Below are 25,500 nucleotides of genomic sequence, written 5' to 3'. Positions count from 1 at the left end.
GACTTTGCCACTTCGCGGTCTCGGCTGAGCTTCATCTGGGGGACTCCCTTCCGAAAGTGAGAGACAATTTCAGCCTCCGCAGACAGCAAGATTTGCTTCCGTTTACCGCACGTTTTCAGACCGTGCGCTCAGGACGGCGCCGTGCCTCCGGAAGTGCAACAATGTACGAGTCGATCGGTATCGTCGCTAAGCAACGGAGGGGAAAGCCGCTCCGTATGCGGTTTGTTGCTCATAAATTAGGTCGCGACGGCAGTTCGTTGAAATGAAGGATTTTGGATAATTTGGTCAGAAAAATCCAGCCGCTCTGTAGAAGTTTACCTTATAAAGGTGATCGTTGTAAGCAAAATCGGCACATGGAAAACGAATGACGTGTAATCGGGACTTTGAAATGTGAACCGTATAAGTGTGGAAACGTTTTAAGCGGGGTACTTTCAGAAACTCGACCGGATAACGTTGAAACAAACTCGGAATGACGCTTTGCCGCTTATTTGGACACCAAGCGCAGTGAGAAGAGACGCAAAAGAACACCAAAAAAAAAAGCATTTTGATACGTTTCTGCGTGTTATATGCTGAAATGCACTCCAAATATGCGGGTCGCTGAGAAACGGGGGCGCACTGTAAAGTTGAACGCCGACCCGCACAGCACAAGCGGCTTTAGTCGCAGAGTCCCCGGGGACGGCCGGGCTAACGATAATCTCGTCAACGGCCTCTTTGGGGGGGGTAAAGAGGTGAGGGAGGAGTCGGGGCGGAAGAAGGGAGGTCCCGTTTAACGAGCGACCGCATTAGTTGCGCATCATTTGGTCTTTTCTCTTCTCCGGAAAGCAAGCGGTGCATGTCACCGTTGGCCACTTCTCAGTTCCTCAAGGAGCCAATTAAAAAGGCGGACGTGGCGCCGAGCATGCGGGCGTGTCACTTTCAGCGCACAAACGGTCTACGTTTTACCGATACCGCTTCTCCTCTGTCTCAACACGGTGCAAAAACAACAGCCTCGATAGGAATAATACCTGGAGGAAATGCTCGGGAAAATTGCCGATCGTGTCCGCGCTCTTGTGCGTGCTCACGCGCAAACGCACACGCACCTTGTCGCGGTGTTCTTCCAGATACTCCCTGACGGTTGCCAAGGCCTCGTGCGCAGCCTGCTCAGGTGGATACCCTGCAACATTGAAGCATATGCCCATAATTTGCGAGAGAAGGTGAGGTGACAGATGTGTGAGTGTGCGTGTGTGTACCATTTGAAAAGTAGTGTGTGTTGAGGTAAGCTTGTCATCAGTGCATCCTGATAGCGATTGGCTTTGTTTTGCACACGCGCGACACTCTCGCCTCAGTGCTACGCCGCTTATTCCGCCGAGATCGGCTTGTTGTTACACGGAGTGCTTCACCTACGCTCGCGTCGTTCGAATGTCGGGAAGTGAGAATGCGCAAATGTATCAAGTGGACTGCTGCCGCCCAAATCCACGAACCCAAGCGGGATAGCGGAGGGGACACACCGCGCAAACACACGTGAAATGAAATGTGGGCGCGCATGTCAATTAGACAGAGAAAGGCGTCACGTAATATGCCAACGTGGGCCCTCTAGGAAGCTTGAAATAAACCACAAATCATTGCTTGTGACAAATTTGCACTTGCAATTCACGAGGGAAATTTCACTGCAAGCATGTACGTGTCTTTTTCTTGTCATACAGAACTGTAAATGTTACTTACTGTGACACCTATACAGTATGTTGAGCAAAACCTGCCATATTTCCTCAAATTGTCACATTGGGTATTTCATTTCTTAACCAACCATATGACTGGGATACGGGTTCCGTCTACCTACCTATCCACAGTGGATAAGAAAAAGTCTACGCGGGATTTCGCGATGTAAAAATTAGACCAAGATGAACCAGTTTTCAAGCCAGCAAATAAAACCAAACAACTGCTACCGTAATGTGGTTGCTAAAGTGTACACACCCTCAAAACTGTGTTCAAATTTAACCGGTCACATTCAAGATCAACTTCAACGGGAGTCAGCGCATGCTTGGCACCATTTAGAGTGCCCCGATTAACCCAAAATAAAGTTCAGCTGTTACAGTGGTCTTTTCCTCTTATTTTTCTTGGTTACTAGCATCAGCTTGTATGTTCTACACCATGGGTGTCAAACATACGGCCCGCGGGCCGGAACCGGCCCCCAAGGAGGTTCAATCAGGCCCACAGGATCATTTAAAAGTGAAAAAAAATGCATAAAAGACACGGAATGAATATTGTTAATGAGGTGCAATTCATGGAGTATCCGCAAGGGGACACACTGTTTTGATCAGAACAAAGGAAAGACATGATATTTTGGTTATTTATAGCAGAGTATGGTATAATTTTAATGCTCCGGCCCACTTGACATCTACTGAGGTCGTATGTGGCCCACAATGTGAATCGAGTTTGACACCTCTGTTCTACACTAACCGTGGTAAATTCATACCGTTCATAATTATTTCCACTTTGGCTAAGGCCCTAGTTCTTGCCAAAGACCGACTACCTACCTACCTAGCTAGAGCAGGGATGTCAAACTAATTTTTGTTGCGGGCCACATTGTAGTGAAACCATCAAAATGTTGCCGTTATACACAACAGATTGCTGGATAACTCGTTTTAAAATCAGAAGTCAAGGATAAGAGATGTTTGAGCTGTGAAAGGGGGCTTTGGTAACAAAAAATGCTGCAATTTTGTGGGCCATGTAAAATGATGTGCTGGGCTGGATCTGGTCCCCGGGCCTGAGTTTGAGACCTAGGATCTTGAGTTTCCATTGTACAGTATTGTAAAATGAATACCTCTCCTGATTTCAGGATCTCTGTAAAGCCACAATTTTTCTTGTAGTCCTTATATTGGAACAGAATCATTAGAATTTGCAGGCGTACCTAATCCTGTGGTCATTGAGTGCAATAATATGTGATCTTTGAGTTATTTTCAAGGAATACAACAGGCATTGCCAACACATTTCTCGTGTTGATTTGCTTGTGTGCTTTCTAGCAATCGAACGCGGGCTAAGCGCCAAACTACCCTCTGGGACCTTCTCTGCGCTGTTCTTAACACTCTCTTTGCGAGAGTGATGGAGGATTACAGTCAATCTGACACCATCGACGGACTAATCTGCTTTAATCTGCAGCTCCTAATACAAGGCCTTAATCTGGGAAGCACCTCCGGGTGGGACGAGATAATGTGTCCAGAGCCACTGGGTGACTCAGGAAAGAAACGCGAGTTAGAAAACAGTTACTCTTGTACTTGTCCACAGATATCAAAGCAGGGAATTATAACACACACACTGACCGTAGATTCCAGCGGAGATGCACGGGAAGGCCTGCAAATTGAAAAAGAGAGTGTTCAATCACACGTTGAACAGTCAATAACACAAAATGTTACTACACTTTTAAATAAGAGACACAAGTAAACTTTTCTGGATTTTATTTTATTTTTTGCACAGATTCCGAATATGCCCTCTTTTCTTGCTTTGAGTTCATTTGTTAGCCGAGGAGCCCTAATCATTTTGTTTTGCTGATTTGCAATCATATGCAGAATAAACAGTTAAAACTCAGTTGATTTTTGTGGATACGTTTGTTTTTGCCAGTTTTCTGCCATCCGTGAATGGTAATTATTATGAAAGGGAGTCCTTTGCCCCCCTTCGTGCGCTGTCGCCTTATCGTATTGGCGGGGTTCGTGTGAGTCGATGATCCAAGGAGCAAAATTATCTGGGCTTTAAGACCCTGGTACGGTCACCCATAGCAAACAGGTCCGAGGTGAGTGACCAGAAAAAGCACGGTTCAAATGGATTCTTATACTGAAAACAAAAATAGATGGTCACCCGTGCATCCTCTGGTGCCAGGCCTGGAGTGGGGCTGCCTGGTGAGCACCTAGTGGCTAGACCTGCAACTATGGGCCAGAGCCGGGCTCGGCCCGAAGAGACGACGTGGGTCACCCTCCCCATGGGCTAACCACCGATGGGAGGGGCCAAAGGAGGTGGATCCTTTGTGAGCTGGGTGGCAGACAAAGTCGGGAACCACGGTGGTTCGATCCCCGGATACGCAAGCTAACCGTAGAGACCTGGAATGTCATCCCCCTGGAAGGGAATAAGCCCAAACGGGTATGCGAGGCAGAGAAGTTCCGACTTGCCATAGTTGGACTTGCCTCCGCACGCAGCCCGGTAATAGTTCTCTTGAGAGGGCTCGAACCATATTCCATTCTGGAGTTGGTCACGGTGAGAGGTGCCCAGCAAGTGTGGACATACTCATTGCCCCATGGCTCAGTGCCTGTACATTGGGGTTCACGCTGGTGGACAAGAGGGTATGAGGGTAACCTCCTCCGGTGAGGTGGAAAGGTCCTCACTGTCATTTGCGCCTATGGACCGAACGGCAGCTACTTGTACGCAGTTTTTGGAGGGTGTGCTGAAGAGCGCTCCCCCCGGGGAATTTATCGTTCTGCTGGAGAACTTCAATGCACCCCGATCAGAACGCGAGTGGTGTTCTGTTATTTGGATTTTTGTGCTCAACACCATGTTCAAACATAAGGGTGTCCATATGTGCAATTGGCACCGGGACACCTTTGGCCGCAGTTTGATGATTGACTTGATGGTCGTATCATCGGATTTGCGGCCGCATGTTTTGGAAAGAGAGGGATGGAGCTGTCAACTGATCACCACCTGGTGGTGAGTTGGCTGTTACGGTGGGGGATTGGCAGACCGGGGCGGTGGTCCCTCTTGTTGAGAAAGGGGACCAAAAGGTGTGTTCCGACTGCAGAGGGATCAGACTCCTCAGCCTCCCTGATAAGGTCTATTCAAGCGTGCTGGAGAGGAGTGTGTGTCGGGAAATCAAGTCGCAGGTTCAGGAAGAACAATGTGGACCAGCTTTACACCCTTGGCAGGGTCTTCGAGGATGCATGCGAGTTAGCCCGACCTGTCTACATGTATTATGTGGACTTTGCGTTCGACCATGTCCCTCGGGGAGTTTTGTGAGGGGTGCTTTGGGAGTATGAGGTATCGCACCCCCTTATATGGGCTGTTTGGTCCCAATACCACCGATGTCAGAGTTTGGTTTGCATTCGGCGGTAAATCGGATCCTTTTCCAATGAAGGTTGAACTCAGCCTTTTTCACAGATTCTGTTCATAACGTTTTTGGACAGAATTTCTAGGCGCAGCCGAGGCGTCGAGGGAGTCCAGTGTGGTGCATCTCTGCTGTTTGCAGATGATGTGGTATTGATGGCTACTTCAAGCCGGAACCCCCCACTCTCCGAGTGTGAAGTGGTTGGGATGAAAATCAGCACCAAATCGGAGACCGTGGTCCTGAGTCGGAACAAGGTTCGGTGCGCTCTCCGAGTCAGGGGTGAGCTCTTGCCCCAAGTAGAGTTTACGTATCTTGGGGTCTTGTTCACGAATGACGGTGCAGTGTCTGTCGTGGTGAAGGAGGAGCTGAGTCGGTGAAGGGCAAAGCTCTGGATACACCAGCTTCGACCATAGCTTCCCTCTGGTCATGACCCACAGCTCGTGACCGTAGGGACCCCCCAGGAAGAGCCGGAAGAGGTGCCTGGTGGGAGGGAAGTCTCGGCTCCCCTGCGAAAGCTGCCGCCTTCGCAACCGGGCCCTGAATAAACCGTAGGGAATTCTTTGCACCGGAACACCAATCCAGTAAACAGTTGTTTTGTTGTTGGGGTAAGATAACGGATCTCTTATACATGCAATAAAAAAAATGTATATATTAAATGCATATACAGAATGCACGTGTTTTGTCTCTATTTAAAACAGATTTTTTTGTGATAAATCTGGTTTGGAAGTGTGTGCTCCTATGTAGACCCCCAGTAGTGCGAATGAAAAACTCTGGGCCTCTCCAGGATTTAAGTTGCCCATCCATGCCATAGTGCATAGGTGTCAAACTCAGGTCCTGGAGGGCCGCTGTCCGGCACGTTTTCCAAGTCTCCCTGTTGCAACACACCTGATTCAAATGATCAGATCATCAGCAAGCTCTGCGCAAGCCTTGGAAAACATGCAGGACAGCGGCACTCCAGGACCTGAGTTTGACACCTATGCCATAGTGGATGATTGCCGGTAAGTGTGTGTGTGTGTGTGTGGGGGGGGGGGGGGGGGGGTTGTTCAAATAATAGTAACAGGATGAAGGAAACAATATGCAGTGAGGGAGAAGTTTATGTGGGGAGCGCTTTCACAAAAAAAGTTTATTTATTCTATTTTAATAAATACCAAATCAAATTCACTCCCACCCGCAGGCATTTTCGTTATTTTTTTTTCCACACTGAAGAAAAGGAAGATGGATGGTCTCACTTCTGCTGCTTATTATAAACATTCCCTCCTCCTGTCTTTGCAGTGTCACCTCCATGCTAAATATACCGCGTCTTGTGTGGCCGCGGCCTCCTGGTTCACCGTGTTTAGATGCAAACGACAGCTGTCAGAAATGTTTGTTTCGCTTGAGGGCTCATAATAGTGTATATCCCAGACACAGCCGGAGGACCGTGATTAGCGGGGCCTCGTTCAATTAGCTCTGTTTACAAGCGGCCGAGCGTGCGTACGCAGAGTTTCTTGTCAATCCCTTGCGACTCTGCTTGTCCATTTCATTTTACACAAGGAAGAAAGACATGGTCCTCACCCAAAAAAAGCCATTGACGCAAATACATTTGACACAGTACTTAGCATTAGCAGTCAACAATGTTATTTATTATGGATAAAACCCCAAATATGACACGCCGCTCTTATTTTTAGCGTAGTTATTATATTCCCTCAAGAGGAAATAAATGATAATAAAAGTAATATCATTGTCAGTCCCGTTCCTAACACAGAGGATGTCCCGCAAAAGATTTTTTCGCGATGGGTTTATTTTGCAAAGCGTTTGCTTATTTTCCAGATCCCGGATTCATAGTGACCTGAAATTTCGGAAAAATCAACCACAATACGCTGGCGTCACGTTACCGTCCTGCGGATGGGGAGATAAAGTGAAGGCTGGCTGTCGTGATATCACATTTTGTGCCATACTTTGATGTCACTGGAACGTTCGTGGAAAGAAGCGTTTTAACTGAAGACAGACACAATTCACATGGGGGGGGGGGGGGGTGAGAAGAAAGAAATGGAGTTTGCTCGTATTAATGAACAACTAAGATCATCTAAAACATGATGTTGATTAACTGCTTGTGGTCAGAAATGATTTTGACACTCCCACTCCTTCACCATTCTCGAATTTAGAAGTTCAACAAAGAAGAAAATGTGCTGTGCTCAAGAGACTTTAATCCATGCAAATACTCCAACGATACTGGACTTTTGTTCTGTAAGATAACGAAAACAATAGACAGAAACGCAACAATGATGTCAGAACGCTGCCGCAAATTGGCGAAGCGTTCAAACTGACGACGGAGGGAATTACAGGTTACCAAGGCCACCAAGGCTACTCAAGGGTTGAGGAACAAACCCACAATCTGCAGATTGGCAGGCACATTCCAGTAAAATCGCCACCGCAGGAACGCAACTGCTCGTAAACCGACGGCACAATTTAGTTCAATAGAGCACATTTACGTGGGCGCAATCTCTATTTTTTTTTTTCATGCCCAAAGATTCATTTATGAGATCACGACCCTCCGGCCCTCCGGCCCTCACTTTTCTTTCGGCTTCAAAGCCGCATTGCAGCGGATAACATTTAATCATTTTCAATAATTGTCCGAGACGGACGAAGGCTTCAAGATGTGATAGCACGTAACTGACAGAATTCCTAACGATGAATAAATACTCGAGCGTTGTGCCTATCTCTAGCTGTGGTGGTAATCCAAAAAAAATTTTTTCTGGTATTTTAATACAGTAGCAGTGAATTGGAATTTTTCTCATTTTATTGCGTTTGACTCTGCAGTCTGCTGTCGTCTTCATTTGTACGCCGGTGTTTTTCTTCCACTGTGACACATCGTTCCGTCGCCAAGCCCCCCCCCCCCCCCCGTCTCGAGTGTTTCATAAAACCGTCACACAAGTCAGCAGTGCTCCTCGCTCAGCATATCTCAGGAAGGAAGGAATCGGTCCAGACACTTTCTTTTTATCAACTTTTTTAAAAAAACGCATTCTTTGACACTGCTCCAATTTCCGCACCTGTTTATTTTCTCACAACACCAGCGCTCACTCGTCCAAACAATCGACACCTTTTCTTTCATCTCACCGCAGAGCGTGCGTCGTTCTCCGTCGCCTTCCGCAGGCTGTTGTTGTAGCGCGCCCTCAGAGCGCTCTTCTCCGCTTCTCCAACGCCGCCTTGCGCTATCGGCCCTACTGTGTGGATCACATCTACACAAGTGGGATGACCGCATTATGAAAAATCAAAAAACAAAAACATAGGAATGAATACAGTGCCTATACTCACAAAAAGTTGGGTCTTAAATTATGGGTCAAAAAGAGATCGACCAATACTTGAGGGAGAATTGGGCCCAATCTGTCCGGGTTGTTTTGGATAAAACGCCACATAAAAAAATTGAGATTTTTGAGAAAGTTGGGTCGGACTGAGCCAAGCAGTGATTTGTTTTCGGGGTGTCATACATTCCGTATCAAAAATAACTGAAATTGGGTCAAAAAAGGACAAACCCAACTTCTTGGGTGATTTATTTAACCCCAAAAGTTGGGCCAAAAGAATACAAAGAAGAACCCAGAAAACAACTCATTGTTTTGGGGCAGCGAGTGATTGACACAACTCTATTATTTTTTTTTTTTAACCCAAAAGGTTGTGTCTCACGAACAACCCGAAAGTTTGGGTATTTGTACAAAACATAATGTACGTATACCTTTTTTCAACGATGCATTTCATTTATTGCAAACGATTACAACGTAACAAGAATGAGTAGTTCGCAAGGTTATCTAAAGAAACAAGAAAATTACCGGTACTTCAAATTTGGTTCAAAAGCAAAAACTGCTTTGAATAGTCTGTGAATAATCATTCTAAAGGTATTCTTCATTGTTGGTTGAAAGCAAATTCAGCCTCTGAAGGTCTTTGCGCACAGTGCCTTTTAAAGTTCCAAAATAAGAAATGAAATCAAAATACGGACATCGTGGGATGTTAGTCATGCGGTGTACAGGGAGAGAAGACTGGCAGTTTTTGTATCTTTTCATGTATTGTGTCATTCTTCATTTTGAAGGTTTGGTCTTCAGCGGGAATACTCAGAACCAACATTTTTTTCAATCAGTCAAAAGTCCATTTATTGCGGTCGGTCGAGTAGTGCTCAGAACATGATGTCTTTTTCATTCCAAAAATACCAACTAAAATAAAATGCCATTTCTGTTTTGAGATAAATGAAAAGAAATAATGATCAAAACAAAGCACCACCTCTGTCTTGAATTCAAAATGAATATGTCAGGGTGGTGATGAGAAAACCTTTTCTAAAAACAAAAAGGGGGAAAGTTTGAAGTGAGAAGAGGGGAAGAAACTTTTCATTTGTTAACATGTGTCATCTATTTTATGTTTTATTTCAGTAGTGCAGGTACAACAACAGGGATAATTGAATTCATATCGCTCGCTATTCATACGTACTATGATCTTCCGGACTTGTGCTTCGAGAAGTTTCCTTGAACCGGACCTCTTACATTTCAGTTGACTACGGGTTATAAAAAAGTAGAACATATTTGTCCGTCTGTATTTTGTAGAACTGTCTGACATCTAATTATTGGGTTCTGGGTCTTGTTTTTACATATGGCGGTTTGTCGGGATGCCGTCATCCTCATCGGCCTCATCATAAAAGTCCGAGGTCGCCGGCGGCTTTGTGCATCGCGGCTCATTGGCCAAGAAAAATCCCCTTTTGAATACACGTTCAGAAAAACGAGACCCATGAGAAGGCCATCGTTGCGGTTGTGTTTTTGCACGGCATAGTGAATGTGCCGTTTGAATGATCAGCAGAACCGACGTGTCGACTGAACCATCTGGTATGCGTTACACAGGTAGAAGGCTAATGTATACATTTCTATCGGCCTTATAACCTCCTGGCAGCAAAACCCAGGAAGTGTGTATTTAACTTTCACAAACACAGCAGCGCGGCAAGGTTAATTTCTATCCAAAACGCAAAAAATATCGGCCGGTGCCTTCGAGCCGTCAAGTCAATTAGCCGCTAAGCTACGCGAAAACCAAATGAGCAGTTCCGAACAACCGGTCCGAACAGCTGCTGACCTTCGGCGTTGCATGCGGATGCCGCATCAACGCGTGGCCATGTTCGCGTCTCTGTGCCTCGCCGTTGAACGCGGTTCATAGCCAATAGCACAACAATGTAGGAGAAAATTCACGTCATATATCCTGTCCGGTTTACATATGCTATTTTCTCTTGATGCGTGCCCAAAAAAAGGGTAACAAAATTCCAAGCGTGCCGGGTGTGCTTTGCTACTTGAAAATGCCTTCGATCCATTTCGGAGGGCCGATGCGCTCTCTTTAGATAACCCTCATTCATTAAAAAAAAAAAAGTAGGCCTAACCCACTGATTTCCAATTCCTCACGACTTTATTACTCCAAGTAAATTAAATCAGGGGCAGTCTATGAAATTATGACATCATTTAATGCAATAACATATTCACAAATGATTATTAGAAAAGATCAAACGCACGTTTGAAAAATTAAATAATGCACTATAAAGGATGAAATAAATGAAATCAACAATCTGATCTTATTGACGGTAAGGAAACGTTTTTCTTTTTTCTCTGACAAATCAATTTATCGCAGGCTTTATTTCAACGGTTTCATGGGACAAAGTGATTAAATAAAGTGCATAAGAAGGGCATCGAAGTGAAAATATGGGAGAGCAAGACAGGACGGAAACGGGCCATGCGAGCACGACGCATAACGGATAAATCAGCAGTCAGTATAAAGTCGCCTTTGGACGATGACGCGGCAACAAACTTTTATTTGATTTCTGCTCTACGGGATGCCTTCAAACTTTACATTGCTTGTAATTATATTTGAGAAACCTTACCCGCGTGTTTAAATGTGACAAATACGCACAATTTTTACAAAGCGCCTTAGAGGGCAATTCGTCGACAGTTGCCGGGTCAAAAGTCAGAATCGAGATCAAAATCAGAATCGCTTCATCGTCAGCGTACCGCGTAGAGCAACGACGCGGAACAGATACAACCCATCCGACGGACATCAAAAAGAAAACAGTGACCAACGGAGGAATACAGAATGGGGGTCCAACGAACCCTTCTTCAGCCGCCCATGTTCGCGGATGATGAGAAAAAATACCTACAATGGAATAGGAGGGGGAAAAAAAAAAAACAACCGCGGACAAAGCTCCTGTCAGTGCGCATTTAGAGAAAAAACAAAAAACTCAGCAAACGGGCACAAATGAATCACGACATGCAGACCGGCCCATTTGGAAGAGGGATGGGGAGTATCGAGGGTACATTGCAGATGCGGTAAGCTAAATTGGGCCAAAATAGCTAAAACAACATGTGCTGAGCCAATGCTGGGTTTTTTATACCCAACACACATTGTGTTGAGGATTTGACCGGGCACACCGGATCGAGATTTTCATCAGGGGGTAAAAACTACCAATGCTGATGAATTAAAGCTCATAAGAAATGGGTTAGCGGGCTATCAGTGTAGCTGTGGATAGAAATGCAGTAATACTAACTTTTTCGAAGAGGAAGCACTTTCACGGAAAGTCACTCGCATGACTCTGTATGGCACAGTTTTACATCGGATGCCTCGACGCAACTCCCCTCGCTTTCTGTTGGTGGGATGTGTGCCCCGACAGGGATTTGAAGCCAAATCCCGGGGCGCTCAAAGGGGCCCTCACCAACATTTCCAAAGAACGTCGCTTTGAATTGACTTCAACTTCAGCAACCAACAACCGTCAAAAACGGCAACCGGCTTCAGCTCTTCCACGCGCCCAAATCCGATTTTCAACCCAATCCACCGTGTCAGAATAAATTAGCCCAACCTTGGGTCAAAGTAGCCCAATCCGCTGGAAATGGGCACCGACCCAGTGAGCGGGCGAGGAAAACAACCCGACATTTCTTTTTCATAGATATCAATTTAATAGCCCAACACGTACGCGTTCCAATGTAACACCTTCCGCTCCTCGGCTACTGGCAACATTTGTGTGGGATGAGGAAGCAAATGTGGCTAAGATGAATACATGGGAGGAAAACGCAAGAGATTTCCAAAGATTTGGTTTTCGAGCCAGATAATTCATCTCCTCTGCTGTTGCGCAGCAGACAAAATGAAGACCGAGCTATCCTCCCCCTCCCTCGTGGGTCAGATTTATCTCTGTTTAATTAAGATGGACATTTACACAGCGCACCGGCCTTCGCACACAGTTAACAAGCTGCGCGCATTGTTTAATCCAACACCCCCGAGAACCACCCCGGCCTGCCGGCAAACACTCTGAAGACCCTTAACATGCTGATCTCACGATTTTATCTTATCAGCAGACATTTACGCCCAAAAAATGAAACTCGTATTCCCATGCAGCTGCCATTCTCGCCGCCCTTCTTCCCCAAATTAATGGTCTTTTGTTTGCAGTTTGCATATTAAATACGGCCCGACCACAATACTCTTCGACGACACTAATTTTTCCCCCCTAACAAAGCAATCAAAGTAAGTGGATGCTAATAACACCGGATCGTATTTAAGTTCAACAAATTCCAATTGTGTCGCCACCGCAGGAAAGACAAATTGAGGTTCGGATCAAAACGACAACAACTTTATCTATCCCTGCGGGGCAACCACGAGAGCAGAGACACAAGTTTACAATGTATGAACGATCAAGAAATAAACCAAAACAAATAAATAAATAAAGAAGCGCATAAAATGTGGGATACTTGAGGTTTTTAGTGCCAAACGAGACGTTAAATTCAGTCTCGGAATGGAAGTGAAAAGACATTTGCATTCGTTTTCATGACGCTGGTCAACGGCACATTTTAATCAGCGATGGTCTCACGCGTCCCAAGACATGTTTTTTTTGTTTTGTTTTTTAAACACTAACTTCAAACGTTGCTTTACCTTTGTTTCCTAGCACATCGTGGCTTTTCATTTTATTTATTTTTTTAAGTTAGACCTACAAAAGTTTGCGCAATACCGATTTTACCATGCGTCGTAGCACATAGCTACAACATTTCAGGAAAAAAAGAACCTAACCTGTTGCCGAACCTAACCCTTAATTCATAAATATGACTTAATATCTCACTATATTACATAATTATATTATTATTACTATTATTTTTGTGAAAACCCGTTGTTCTAGAGAAAGAAACAAGGGCCGACTGAGAATCAAAGGGCCGGGGGGTAGTCGAGAAATAATCGTTTGCTTATAAAAATGGGTACAATAACATATTGCTTTATGAGTAATAATAATAAATAACAAAACTTCATCATAACAATGGACCTAAAATATTTTCTTCGGGTAAGGACATTAAACATTTTGTTGGAAGAAAAATAATATTTGATGTATTCTTTTTTTTTTGTTGTTTTATAAGCATTCTTTTTTTTTGTTTTGAGGACAAACTTAAATGAAGAAAAAATTCTGCGCATAACATTAGAAATGATTTGTGGTGATTTGTTTTTCACAGAGTAGCCTGCGACTGCACCCTGTATGCAATTTCAAGGAGACGCGCCCAAGTCTCGAACTGCAAAGAAAGTGAAGGGCCGACTTCAACGTCAGCACGCTGCCATTTTAAAACAATCGATTCAAAAAATGGAAAATGCCCATGTTAAGACTGGCGTAGAGTGCACTGTCAATCGAGCACTAACTTTAAGCAGACGCATACACGCTACGATAAGAATAAATGCCGGCACTCACTTACAGGAGTGCCGGCAAACACCGAATGAAAGAAAGTTAAGAGGGCTATTCATCAAACCGCCGCGTGTTGAATAAAAGCCGCGGTCCCCGACAAATCCCTTAATGAGACTACAAGCGGCCGCGCACTGAGAATTGTGAGTTTTTCATTCAAAGACATCGCAGAGTTGAATGTGGATATTACATGCTAATATTCCTACAAGGTGTGACTTTTCCAATTTTTATTCCGGCTTTGTCAGAGACGTGAGCGAGAGAAACATTTTTCGATGACTTGATTGGCATCGAGCTGAAGCTCCATGTGTTGAAAAAAGTTCCTCGTTTCATTATGCACCTCCTATTTTCGGATGCACGATAGGACGCTCAATTAACGATGAAGGCTCTTCATTTGAAATCGGCCTCCACTCCGAGCACGGCAAACTTTTCAATATTTCGGCAGAATTAACATTTTATGCGCTCTGCAGAGCAACGAGTCTTCCTCTTGTTTTTGATGAGAGCTTTTGATCGGTTCAGAGTAAAAATAATCATTTCATGCAAACCCTTGGGTGAATTCATGTACCAGAACTACACGGGTAGAGCAGGGTACTGCAATTTTTTTTGGGTCCAGGAAGAAAAATGTCCAAGACCCTCTCGAAATCTATTCAACATAACTACCGTGTGCTCCTGTGGGAATTCTTATTATTTATAAGATAAGATAAGACAGGAAAACCTTTATTAGTCTCGCAATGGAGAAATTCCCAATTCACAGCAGCAAAGTTATGAAAGGAAGAAGTAGGACAACAAAATATAGGAGCTGCCGGAAAGGCAACCATGACCACAATTCCACCTAACGTGTTGAACAGGACAAAGGTTTTACCAAATGCTGATTTGGATTTAGATGTAGCATTCATCCAGTGTCGCAAGTTGATGTGCACACTCGCAAATATGAGTTTAGCAAAGGCCGTTGCTGACTTCACCCCTTTTCACACTGCACTTGCTCAGTGTGAAAGGGTTTTACGGTAGGGCTGAAAGGCGCATCAGTCTTCCTCTTCTATCCCGCACTCTTTGGCTAAACACTGCCGGCTGTGCTATTAGAGGCATCGGGCTCTTGCTTTTCTCAGTTTTGTCACGGTGGAAAGGGTCTCACCAAACCGCGGCAACAAGTTTATTTTGCGGCTGTCTAACTGTCAGTCTGTGAAAGCAAAGTGAAGCGACTTTACTCGACGGCAGTCATTTGGAATTGGTTTGCGTTTGCAACATCCGACAACGAGCTAGAAGACTGAAGTATTTCAACAGTTGACAGCTGCTCTGTTCGCGACATGCGAGGGGAAAATTCCCGCTGAGAAACAGACCACGTGAGCGGAATCCTTTTCACGGTTTTACCTACAACAAGAAAGGAGCTCAGACAGGGTTATTCTCCAGCACAAAACATGTTTTTTTTGCCAGAATCTTCTCGTTGGTCTTTTCAACGTTAAAACAGCCCATGCATACTGTACACATAAATACATAACTATATGTACACATACACTTTAAACATACACAAATACTGTACGTATCCATGCACATATCCACATACATTAATTAAAAACATGAAATGGCAAACAAAAAAAAAAAAGTTCATTAAAACCAAGCAACCTACCCGGAAATTACCTGGAGTGCTGTAAACCGAACGCAGACTTTTACTTCCACCTGTAAGGTTCATTTCGTTTGAAAGCAGCTCCTTTTATTCATGTTTTGCTCAGTAACATTTTTTTTTGTTCCATACAGTATAAATCCCAAAGGGATTTTTTTTTCTCATCAATTTATTGATGTTAAATTGACACATTTGAAATGTGTGAGCCCCCCCCCCCCCCCTCCCCCCCTCACTGTATTAAGAAGCTGCGATTGGCTGGCAACCAGTTCAGTGTCCCTTGCCTATTGCCCAAAGACAGCTGGCACGGGCTCCAGCACGCCCGCGACCCTTGTGAGGATAAAGCGGAATAGAAAATGGATGGATGGATGGATGGATAGATGCAGGACTATGTTTAACTGGTCATTTTGTCCAAGTTTTAATGCCATTGCCATTTGCTTTGTCTTTCATGTGTTTATCTTTTGCTTTTCATTTTCCTCCTTGACACGACATCATCTATTGCCAATTATTTATACTGGTGTGGGTGAGAACCACTGTTCGTAATGCATCAAAAATAAGAATCTATTTATGAAAGATGAAAACAACTATACTGCCCACAGTGACCATAGGAAGGAAGTGTGCAGTATTTGGTTATGTTAACCTAAATGGATGCCCACACGCCTGGCAAAAAGTCAGTAGAACCACGTGGATTCAGTCAGCTCATCAATGAGGAAGTTTGATAAGGCCGATCATGGAAAAAAAAGCTTCACTGATATACCCTATCATCATAGATCCAACATTCAATATATTGCGGTATGAAAGTAATCATTATTGCTTCATTCACTGCCCTAAAACGCGCCAAGCTATCACTCTCGTCCTTTATTGAATCCTCTTTTTTCCGTATTTGGTGTGTAAGACAGCCATTTCTGAAGAACTTTCATTTGAGCTGAAATGTCAACTTATTCCATCAAAATCGTCTTAGCGCCTGCTGCTCAGAAATACCGTATTTTCCGCACTAAAAGGCGCACCGGATTATGAGACGCACCTTCAATGAATGGCTATTTTGTAATTATTTTTTTTCATACGTTGGACGCATCGCATTATAAGGCACAATCTACAATGCCTCCACTAGGTGGTGCTACGCTCCTTCCATTCAACTCGAGAGGCGTCCGTTCAATTCGAGAGGCGTTCGCGACCGCCTCTGAAAAACGTAAATGAACTATGACTGTACTTAAATGAAACTACGAAAATTGAAAATAATGCATCAAAACAGAAAATCAAGCGAGGAAATCACAAAATAAATTCTATATCCTCCCCCTACAGAATTTGTTTTGTTTTGTTTTGTGATTTTCCCCGCTTGATTTTCTTCGTAGTTTCATTGAAGTAATCATTCATTTACATTTTTCGGAGGCGGCCATGAACGCCTCTCGAGTGGAACGGAAGAAGAGAAGCCACGAAGACCGACAAAGACGTACAGGACCTGCACTTGTTGAGACTGTGAAAACCATTAATTGTCATGTTCTGTTTTCGACAGCAGGTGGCTTAATAAAGTCTGCGTTAAAAAAAAGAAAAAAAAAGAAAACCACAGCTCTCCTTTTGTCAACAAATACAGGTGCGTCTTTGTCCGTCTCTGTGCCTTCTCTTCTTTCGTTCAACTCGAGAGGCGTTCATGACCGCCTCCGAAAAACGCATTGGCATTTCCTTGTCAGTAGTAGTTATTTATTCCTTTGTTGTGTATTCACAAATGATGAAATTCACAATATAAATTCTCTAGGGGGAGGGGGGGCTATAGAATTTATTTTGTGATATCCTCATTTGCTTTTCAGTTTTGATGTATAATCGATTTTTGTAGCTTCATCGAAGTCATCGCCGGTTTACGTTTTTTGGAGGCAGTCTCGACCGCCTCTCGAGTCGAACAAAGACGCACCTGCATTTGTTGAGACCGTTTTAAAAAAACAACACCGTAGCTCTTCTTTTTTCGGAGCCGCAACAAAAATGTATTTAATAAAGCAGCGACACAGTTCACAGAACCAACAGCAAGTTATAACATTGTAAGCGTGTCTCCAGCAAGGAGCCATCTTGGGGTTGACATATTACCGTAATGACCATACACAGGACGCACCGGATTTTAAGGCGCTCGGTGAGCTTTTCAGAAAATGGAAGACTTTTTGGTGCGCCCTATAGCGCGGAAAATACGGTACGTTATATTCATGTCGTTCACGGCTGCATCCGCGCTTTCAACAGAAAGTACACACTTGATGATGTCTCTATTTATTTGTGTCCTCAAAGGTTATCATCTTTCTCCGAAGAGTGATACTAATCCGAAACCATTAAGATGGCTTATAGAGAATCGCTGAACTATGGGAATTCACAGAGCCATAAATTGCAATTTACATCAACCACGATGTGTGTCGCCGAAAGACTCGGTCATCAAATTAGAGCAAAAAGAACCATATCAAGTCTACGGGTCGCATGCGCTGCGATGCGACATTCGCCGAAACAATCATTTGTGATTACGAAACAGGGTGACGTGGAATTCAAAGTTATTGTAAGATTTCCCGGTTTTTCCACAACAAATTGTGTTCCTTTGAATATGATCAATTTGTTCACACAAGAAAGAATCAGCATTCAGTCTTGAATACTAAATTACAGTCTATCAGTTCACCGTCCTGGAAAATTAGGATGAGAAATTGACCGTCTAAACGAAAACACAAAGAAATACTCCAAGGACCGATCTTATTAATGTTGGATGGCTGAATGAAAATGCATTCAATTACATTTTCACGGTGTGAATATCCATTCATCCATCTTCCAATTTGCTTTATCCTCACGAGGGTCGCGAGGTGTGCTGGAGCTTATCCCAGCCTTCATCAGGCAGTCGGCGGGGGACATCCTGAACCGGTTGCCAGCCAATCGTAGGGCACACATGGAACAATAACCATCCGCATCCACACCTCGGGACAATTTAGAGTGCTCCATTAAACTGCCAAGCATGTTCTTGGAATCCGGGAGGAAACCGGAGTGCCCGGAGAAGACCCGCGCAGGCCCGGGGAGAATATGCAAAGTCCGCACAGGGAGGCCGCAGCTGGAGTCGAACCCTGCAACTCCGCGCTGTGATGAGGACGCGCTAACCGGTCGATCACCGCGCTTCCCTACCGTGTGAATATGAAATACAAATTAAATCCATGAAAATGTCAGGCCATGAGGGACATCTAATTGGACTACAATACAAGAGGCATGGGGGGGGGGGGGGCGCCTTAATACATGATAAAGAGCAGTTTGGACAGATATTCATTGAACACTCCGTGGTAGCTAACTTGAAACTGTAATTTTAAAGCAACAGTAAATATACTCTCAATCCAGTCTTTTGCTAAACAATCGTTGTTTTGCGAGCACCACGTGCCCGTATGAATCGACGCGAGCAGATTAATCGCATTGATTTGATCTCAGACCGCCATGTACAGTGTCCGTTTGGTTTATGACGAAAACCGCCGGCGTAAAAGTGAGAGCATCCCGACTGGATGAATCATTATTGTGATTCGTTAGGTGCAGTTTATTTATAATTGGAATCTAGGATGACTTGTCAAGTAGCAGGCGTTGGTTTAACACAAACAAATTTGACTGCTTAGTCCCAGCCATCGTGCAGGAAATAACAATAAAGGAAAATGGACTCTCCAAAGACGTAAGCGGCGCACATAGCTCGCAGGGCGTTTATTTTATGCCTCGTAGATGTGAGCTGACCGCCGCGGTCCGGTCCAGCGGCGGCTTTGTGGGCATTGGGCTACGTCGGGGGTCAGTCCGTAGACATCGCCGATCCGCAATCGGTATAAATTTGTGATCATGAGCCCGTACCATCACACATGCTAACGTCTAGGAAAAGTAGGATGATGCCTGTTTATGACGTAACACCTTTCGATTTCAATTATGAATAATAACGACATCTCAGCGACTGAACACATTTTATTCGAGCGTGTCTGTGTTTTCATTCATAAAACATGCGGCCAAATAAATCCTATCGATGTTTAACGGCTCGACAACTTTTGAAATCCATTTTGAAATCATTTGACCGGAAGATGCAACCGCCAGTTTTTTTGTTTATTCGAGGCACATTTGGTGCGGCCAACAGCGGATGATCGTGGTTGTAGAGGGGGAGTCACCTTTAAAAAAGAAAATGAAATGTGAAAAATTCTGTCCGCAATCTCTCACCTGTCCACCTGGACCGGTCAAGTACCGATGCCAATACTTTTGCTCACTAAAAAGTGGGCGGCTTCAAACAAAAGGTGCTTTGTCCTGATTTGATGTAAATACCAGCAATTAAAAGCTGTTGTGTCATTTTCATTTTATTTTATTTTTTTTTAATCTGAAAGCCAAATGTTTTCAGTGTACAACAACAAGGATTTGACCTTGCCGTTCCAATACTATACGGGACGGTACAAGACAAGTTGATGAAAAACGAGTTTGAAAATCACTCAAGCAAAAGTCAAGTATTGCTCAGTTTAGTTTGCAATGTTATTAAAAGTAAAGTTCATTTGCAATTTTGGTTGAAATGTTTTTCAAAAAACTTGAAGAAGGTGCACATGATTTGCTTAAGTGGACCGCATAAATCAACATGGCACTCTGGATCTGGACCCTGGGATTGACTTTAACATGAGTGAGCTAAATTGTTGCTGTCTGTGTGTGTGCGTGCGTGCAGCGTGTGTGTGTTTCAACAGAGGGCTGCTCACCTCATCTTGTCATTCATCCACACGTCATCTGCTAAATGTCAGCGCCGCATGATTTTCAACTGTCACATACAAGTTCGTACACATGAGCGGCGTGCGCGCTTCACATGAATCATAATCTATGATTGCCGCGTAAACGTTTCCACGCCCCTGGACCCATCATCGTCATCTTTATTTCCTCCGCGTCGTCTAATTCTCCGCACTCATCCTTCCACCCGTCTTCGCTCATCCGTCCGTTGCTGCGCCTTGCCTTCGTCTTTCGGTGTCACTCGCTGCGCCCTTTTGTCATCGCCCTCCCTCCTTGGCAGTTAGCTCATCCCGTCACTCCATCTCTCCGCTTGCCCCCATTACCCTCTTTCCCATTCTCTCTCTCTCGCTCAACCTTTCCTCATCCCTGCATTATCCTCCCCAGCCCGACATCCTTCCCTCTTTCTTGCCTTGCACGACACACACACACACACACACACACACTATATCCCTCTCTCCTGCGCAGCTCTTTTCCTCTCTCTCCGTCACCTGCGCTCGACACGGCTGTCGGGAGTGGGCCTTATTTACCGCCTCTCTTTGCTCCTGTTTACATTATCGATCGGCGGGGTTGCTTTAGTTCTGCCATATATCAACAGCCCCGCCGCCGGCCACTCCGCCAGGCTGCCATCATCCAACCCTTCCCTGCCACCCCCTCCCATCTCCGGTGGGGTAGATTGGGAGACAGGACAGTGGAAAGCAAGTGGAGCATATTTTGCATGTGTAAATGGGAGAGTGAGTTGTGGGGTGGTGTTATGGAGTGTGTGTGTGTGTGTAGGACTTTGTGTTTGCTCAGTGTGAAGGGCATGATGTTCATGCTGATTTGAACATTACGCCAGTCAAGGTCTTATCTATGGATCATTGTGCTGTGACTTGCTGCACGTCACATGCTGCCCGATGACTGGCAGGCGCATTTACAAAAGTGTGCTCGTGGCATGAATCGATGTGCAACACCGTTGAAGGGACACGTTCGGGGGAATGTCTGGAGTTAGATGTAATCTGTTCTTGGAAGGTGGTTGACCTTCAATTTTGGGGATTTGGAAGGTGTTTTGGTCATATGAAATAATAGAGAGAAATAATCTGCCCCCACGTCACCGTCAAACCTTTGCTTTTCAAGTGACCAGTAAAGGTATAAGAGTTTGGGATTTTTCCTTACAGTTGATTTCATTTCATTTTGACTGACAGGATGGGCCATGAGTCTCGTCACCAACAAAATCGAAACATTGATAGATAACTGCTTGTATTTCTAGAATGCTCTTCAGCATTTCTATACCAAGTAATTTTTGTAAACTACTTTTTATTTCTTTACTTTGCTTTTGAATGTCTGAAATCCATTTTTTTTTTGCATTTGAACGTCTTAAATTCCTTCACCTTTTAATGTTGTCTTTTGCCTTTACGTGCTGCATTTTAACTCTGCGAAGCACAGTGAATGACATGCGCTATATAAAGTTGCCGTGGCTTGCGTCGGAAATTTGACACAGATTCAAACAAGCCATCGCCTGAGTGAGATTTTAAAAAAAGAGCCCCCACTAAAAATGTTTTTTTAAAAAATGAAAACACTCACAATTGGCATGAAGCAGCCCTCAAACTGATGGCCAAACCAACTGACTGCAGCTCCTCCAAACCAATCACTAGGCCACGCCCCTTAGAGGGCACATCAACAAAGGTATGTCTTTGAGACTTTTGTACATAAGAAGCTATTTTCTTGTTTTGATTTTTTTAATGTAGTCGGTGGCAAATAAATGTAATGTTTTTATTTAGGTGGACTTCACAGATTTGTATGTCTTCACAGGCATTTCTTCCCTGAAAATGTTGGTTAAATGCCAAACCGTATGACCATATTTACCTTATTCGAGTGCGGGAGGAGTGAATCAAGCTCTCAGAAGGCCGAAGTGATTTTCGGGTGTTTACAAAAGGAGACGGACAACTTCCGAGTGGCAATTTGATCGTTGTCTAATTAAATGCAAAGTTCCCCCCGACGACTTGATTCTTGCACTTTTCACTCTCTCCGTCTTTGTTGGCTTACAGACTCCTGTGAGGTGAAAATTGTCTCGCGCTAATGAAGAAACCTACATTGCGGCGGCGTTAGTTCGTCTACTTACAGCGCGTTGATAAGTGAACACATTTGGCGTGTGCATGATCTGACATTTTTCATTGATGACGGCAGCTGCTTTTTTTTTATGGTTTTGAAAGAAAAAAAGAACTGCCGTCACCATGCCAAAAAATAATTCAAGCAAACAGGATGAGCCAAACACACAAAGAGCATCACGCTACACTGACAATCACGCAAAGAGGAAAATACAAACTCTCAGGAAGATAAACAAACAAAGCTGCTGGAGGCAAATTAGATGATAGGAGTGTGATAAACACTAACTAGCAAGGTGCCGTTTTTGTTTTTTTAAACACGTGTTTCTCAGGCAGGTGTCACAACATCTTTTTCTACGATCATAACAGAGGGACACAACTTACCAAGCGTGTCCTACTAGTGGCAACGGGAAACGGCACATCCCCTGCTTATCCTTATGAGGAGTTGGAGCCTATCCCAGCTGGCTTTGAGTGAGAGTGGTAGACCACGGACTGGTCGCCGGTCAATCGAAAGGCACAGACACGAGGCAAACCGTTCAAACTCACATTCACGCCCGTAGGTCATTTTTGCGTCTCCGATTAACAAAAAGAAAACATGATTTGGAATAAGCTTGAGCCAAGATTTATGTGAGACAGGCTAGCTAACCCCGTTCCGGGTCCAAAAAGGACTGGGTTATTTGTGACCATCATATTGGGTTGAGGATTTGATCCAGGTCATTGGGTCAAGATTGTAATCAAACAAGGGGTACAAACCACTCATTCTGATGAGTTAAAGCTACCCAAAAAGTCAGTTGCCACGTCATCGGCACATATAAAACATATATAAATTTCACTCCCAACATTGTCTAATTGTAAGCAAATTTCCCCCTACTTCAACTTCAGTACACAACAAAAGTGTCTAAATTGGTAACCGGCTTCAGCTCTTGAGCTTGCCATAGCATCATTGGGGGGCATCCGGGCAACCGTTCCTTGCTTTCGTTTGTGTCAACCCTTCACCCCCCACCCCTCCTACTAATGAGCACCTGGGCGATTATGTCACGTTCCCTCAGGAAGGAGTTCAAGAAACGAACTGCCCCTCTGCTCATAGATCTCGCTGGTTTGATGAAAATGGCTTCAATTGTCTAATAATCAAAGGTAATATACCGCCTCGTTTGGTATGATTGAAAAAGTAATGATTGACACTGTGCCCTTTGTCTGCCATCGAGGCTGTGTTTTTGTCACCCGCTTTTTGGCTGCGTCCACCCTCCACCTCCTTCCCTGTGGCCTCCACGCATTCTTACCTGGGTTGCCACGCGTAGCCTCTTCTACTATTCACACCCAACAGCCATCCATGCTTTCCCCCCCCCCCCCCCCCCTTTCAATCTCCACCCATCGCTGCCTATTCTCATCACATAGCTCCATCTGGCCCTCGCCTTTCTTCATCTGCCTTTAAATCAGGAGGCAGGAAAAAGGCGAGCCGGCCTTTTGTGCGCGCCGCCTCAGTTTGTGCTTAACAGAGCGTAGAAAGCTCTTAGATTCAGAAAAAAAGGAGGAATGCTCCAGTCTTGTTTGGGCCCTTCAGCCTCATCTATCTCTTTTTACCTTTGTCAGAAAATTAGAACGAGGGAGGGGAACAGATGGAAAGGAGACAAGTGGAAATGTACACAATATTCTTTAGCTCCCTCAATCTTTAGCCAAGCGACAAGAAAACAATAAAGATGTTAATTTACACGAAAACCGCGTTTTGCAGCCCGGCTTCTTGAAAAAGACGCTCTCCCCGAAACCGGTCGACTGTAAAACCGGATGACTCCATTGTGTGTGTTACTTCTGTGTTCCCGAAAGCTGAAGTTGGAAATTTCTGACCTTCAACTCAAAACTGCGGTGGAACGCTCCTTAAACTCGTAATTCACATTTTTGAAAAATCGGAACAATACTGGGATCCATCAAAGTAAAACCTCAAGAGAATATATTTCAACTTAATGCACGATATGTCTGTAGTGCATTATATCGTTATCTAGTGCTGACCTTACAACAAATATGTACGCCCGCAAAGATTTGTTGTAAGCGAGTGAGACGGATACCAAATCCGCTCTTTCACTGATTTATATCATTTCCATCACTTTGGTTCTAAATCTTGGTATTTGAAAGACTTCTGTCTCATTCAATTTGTTCTTTGTTTTTTTCCGTGCAGATGGAAGAATTTGCCATACATCCATACTGTACATACATGCACCATCTGATGGTTCAAGATTGATGCCGCTATATCTATCTATCTACATACATACACATATATACATACATACATACATACATATACAGTCAAACCTCGGTTTTTGAACATCTCGGTTCTCCACCAAAAATTTCGAGTTTTTTTTTTTTATGCCTCGGATGACCAACAAATTTCGGTTCTCGGACAAACTGAGCACACTTGAATGCACCATTCGACTCCTCTCGCCTTCCTTACACGAGGAAGTGACGCTTCCTCGTGTTGCTTTCCATTGTAATCCGCGGGGTTCATTGCGAGCAGACGTGTTCAATAAACATTTTTATTTTAAAAAGAGCGCGGTTTCGGTTTTCGAACAATTCGGTTTTCGAACTGCCTTCTGGAACGGATTATGGACGAAAACCGAGGTTCGACTGCACGCGTGCGTTCATATATGTTAGCGTGCCGGCCTCACAGTACAGAAGTGCGCCCGTTTGATTCCGGCTCGGGCCTTCCTGTGGGGAGTTTGCATGTTCTCACCGTGCCTTTGTGGGTTTTCTCCGGGTCCGCCGGTTTCCACCCACATTCCAAAAACATGCATGGCAGGTTAATGGAGCACTCTGTCCCTAGGTGTGAGGGCAAATGGTTGTGCCCTACGATTAGCTGGACTCCGGTTCAGGGTGTCCCTTACCGACTGCCTGAAGACAGCTCACAACCCTTGTGAGGATAAGGGGATCAGGAAATGGATGGATGGATATAAATAGATATAACGGTTAAAACACACACAAGTTCTCTTACAGTGTCTAGACTACAGTGATACTCTAAAGCCCTTTTTCCTCGGACATGAATCAACGAATTAAGTCCGGGCCTGCCCGCTGCGATCATCATCATCATCATCACAGTCCTCCTTCTCATCACCACCACTAGGATCAGCCAAAGCTTTGCCGAAGGATTTTAACACCTCCGCGTGTAACACGGCTGACGCCGTGGCAGGAAGAAGCCAAGAAAAATTGTCAGAGGTGTCAGAATCAGAAAAAAAAAAAAGTAACTCTGGCAACAGCACGAAGGTCTTGAGCCCAGAGCACCGTCAAGGCCTTTGTCACCACGAAAGCAACGCGACTGTCGAAGATGATGGTGACAATG

The 25,500-nt window shown here is 44.5% G+C and overlaps 1 protein-coding gene across 1 annotated transcript in view; it reads right to left on the bottom strand.

Annotated features, from left to right (window-relative positions):
• Positions 1-233: 233 nt before the first annotated feature.
• macrod1 (mono-ADP ribosylhydrolase 1) overlaps positions 234-25,500 on the bottom strand; it is a 147,517-nt gene continuing 122,250 nt past the window's right edge. The window contains 3 exon segments of the mRNA XM_086105905.1: positions 234-1,153; positions 3,297-3,327; positions 8,156-8,277. Of these exon segments, the coding sequence (XP_085962031.1) occupies positions 939-1,153; positions 3,297-3,327; positions 8,156-8,277 (368 nt within the window). The 3' untranslated portion in view covers positions 234-938.

The sequence above is a fragment of the Hippocampus guttulatus genome, chromosome 2 (assembly GCF_054856545.1).
Source record: "Hippocampus guttulatus isolate MCC_2025c chromosome 2, RoL_Hgut_1.0, whole genome shotgun sequence".
Classification (NCBI taxonomy): Eukaryota; Metazoa; Chordata; class Actinopteri; order Syngnathiformes; family Syngnathidae; genus Hippocampus; species Hippocampus guttulatus.
Note: the sequence above shows the minus strand (reverse complement) of the source record. Positions and strands in the feature narration are given on the sequence as shown.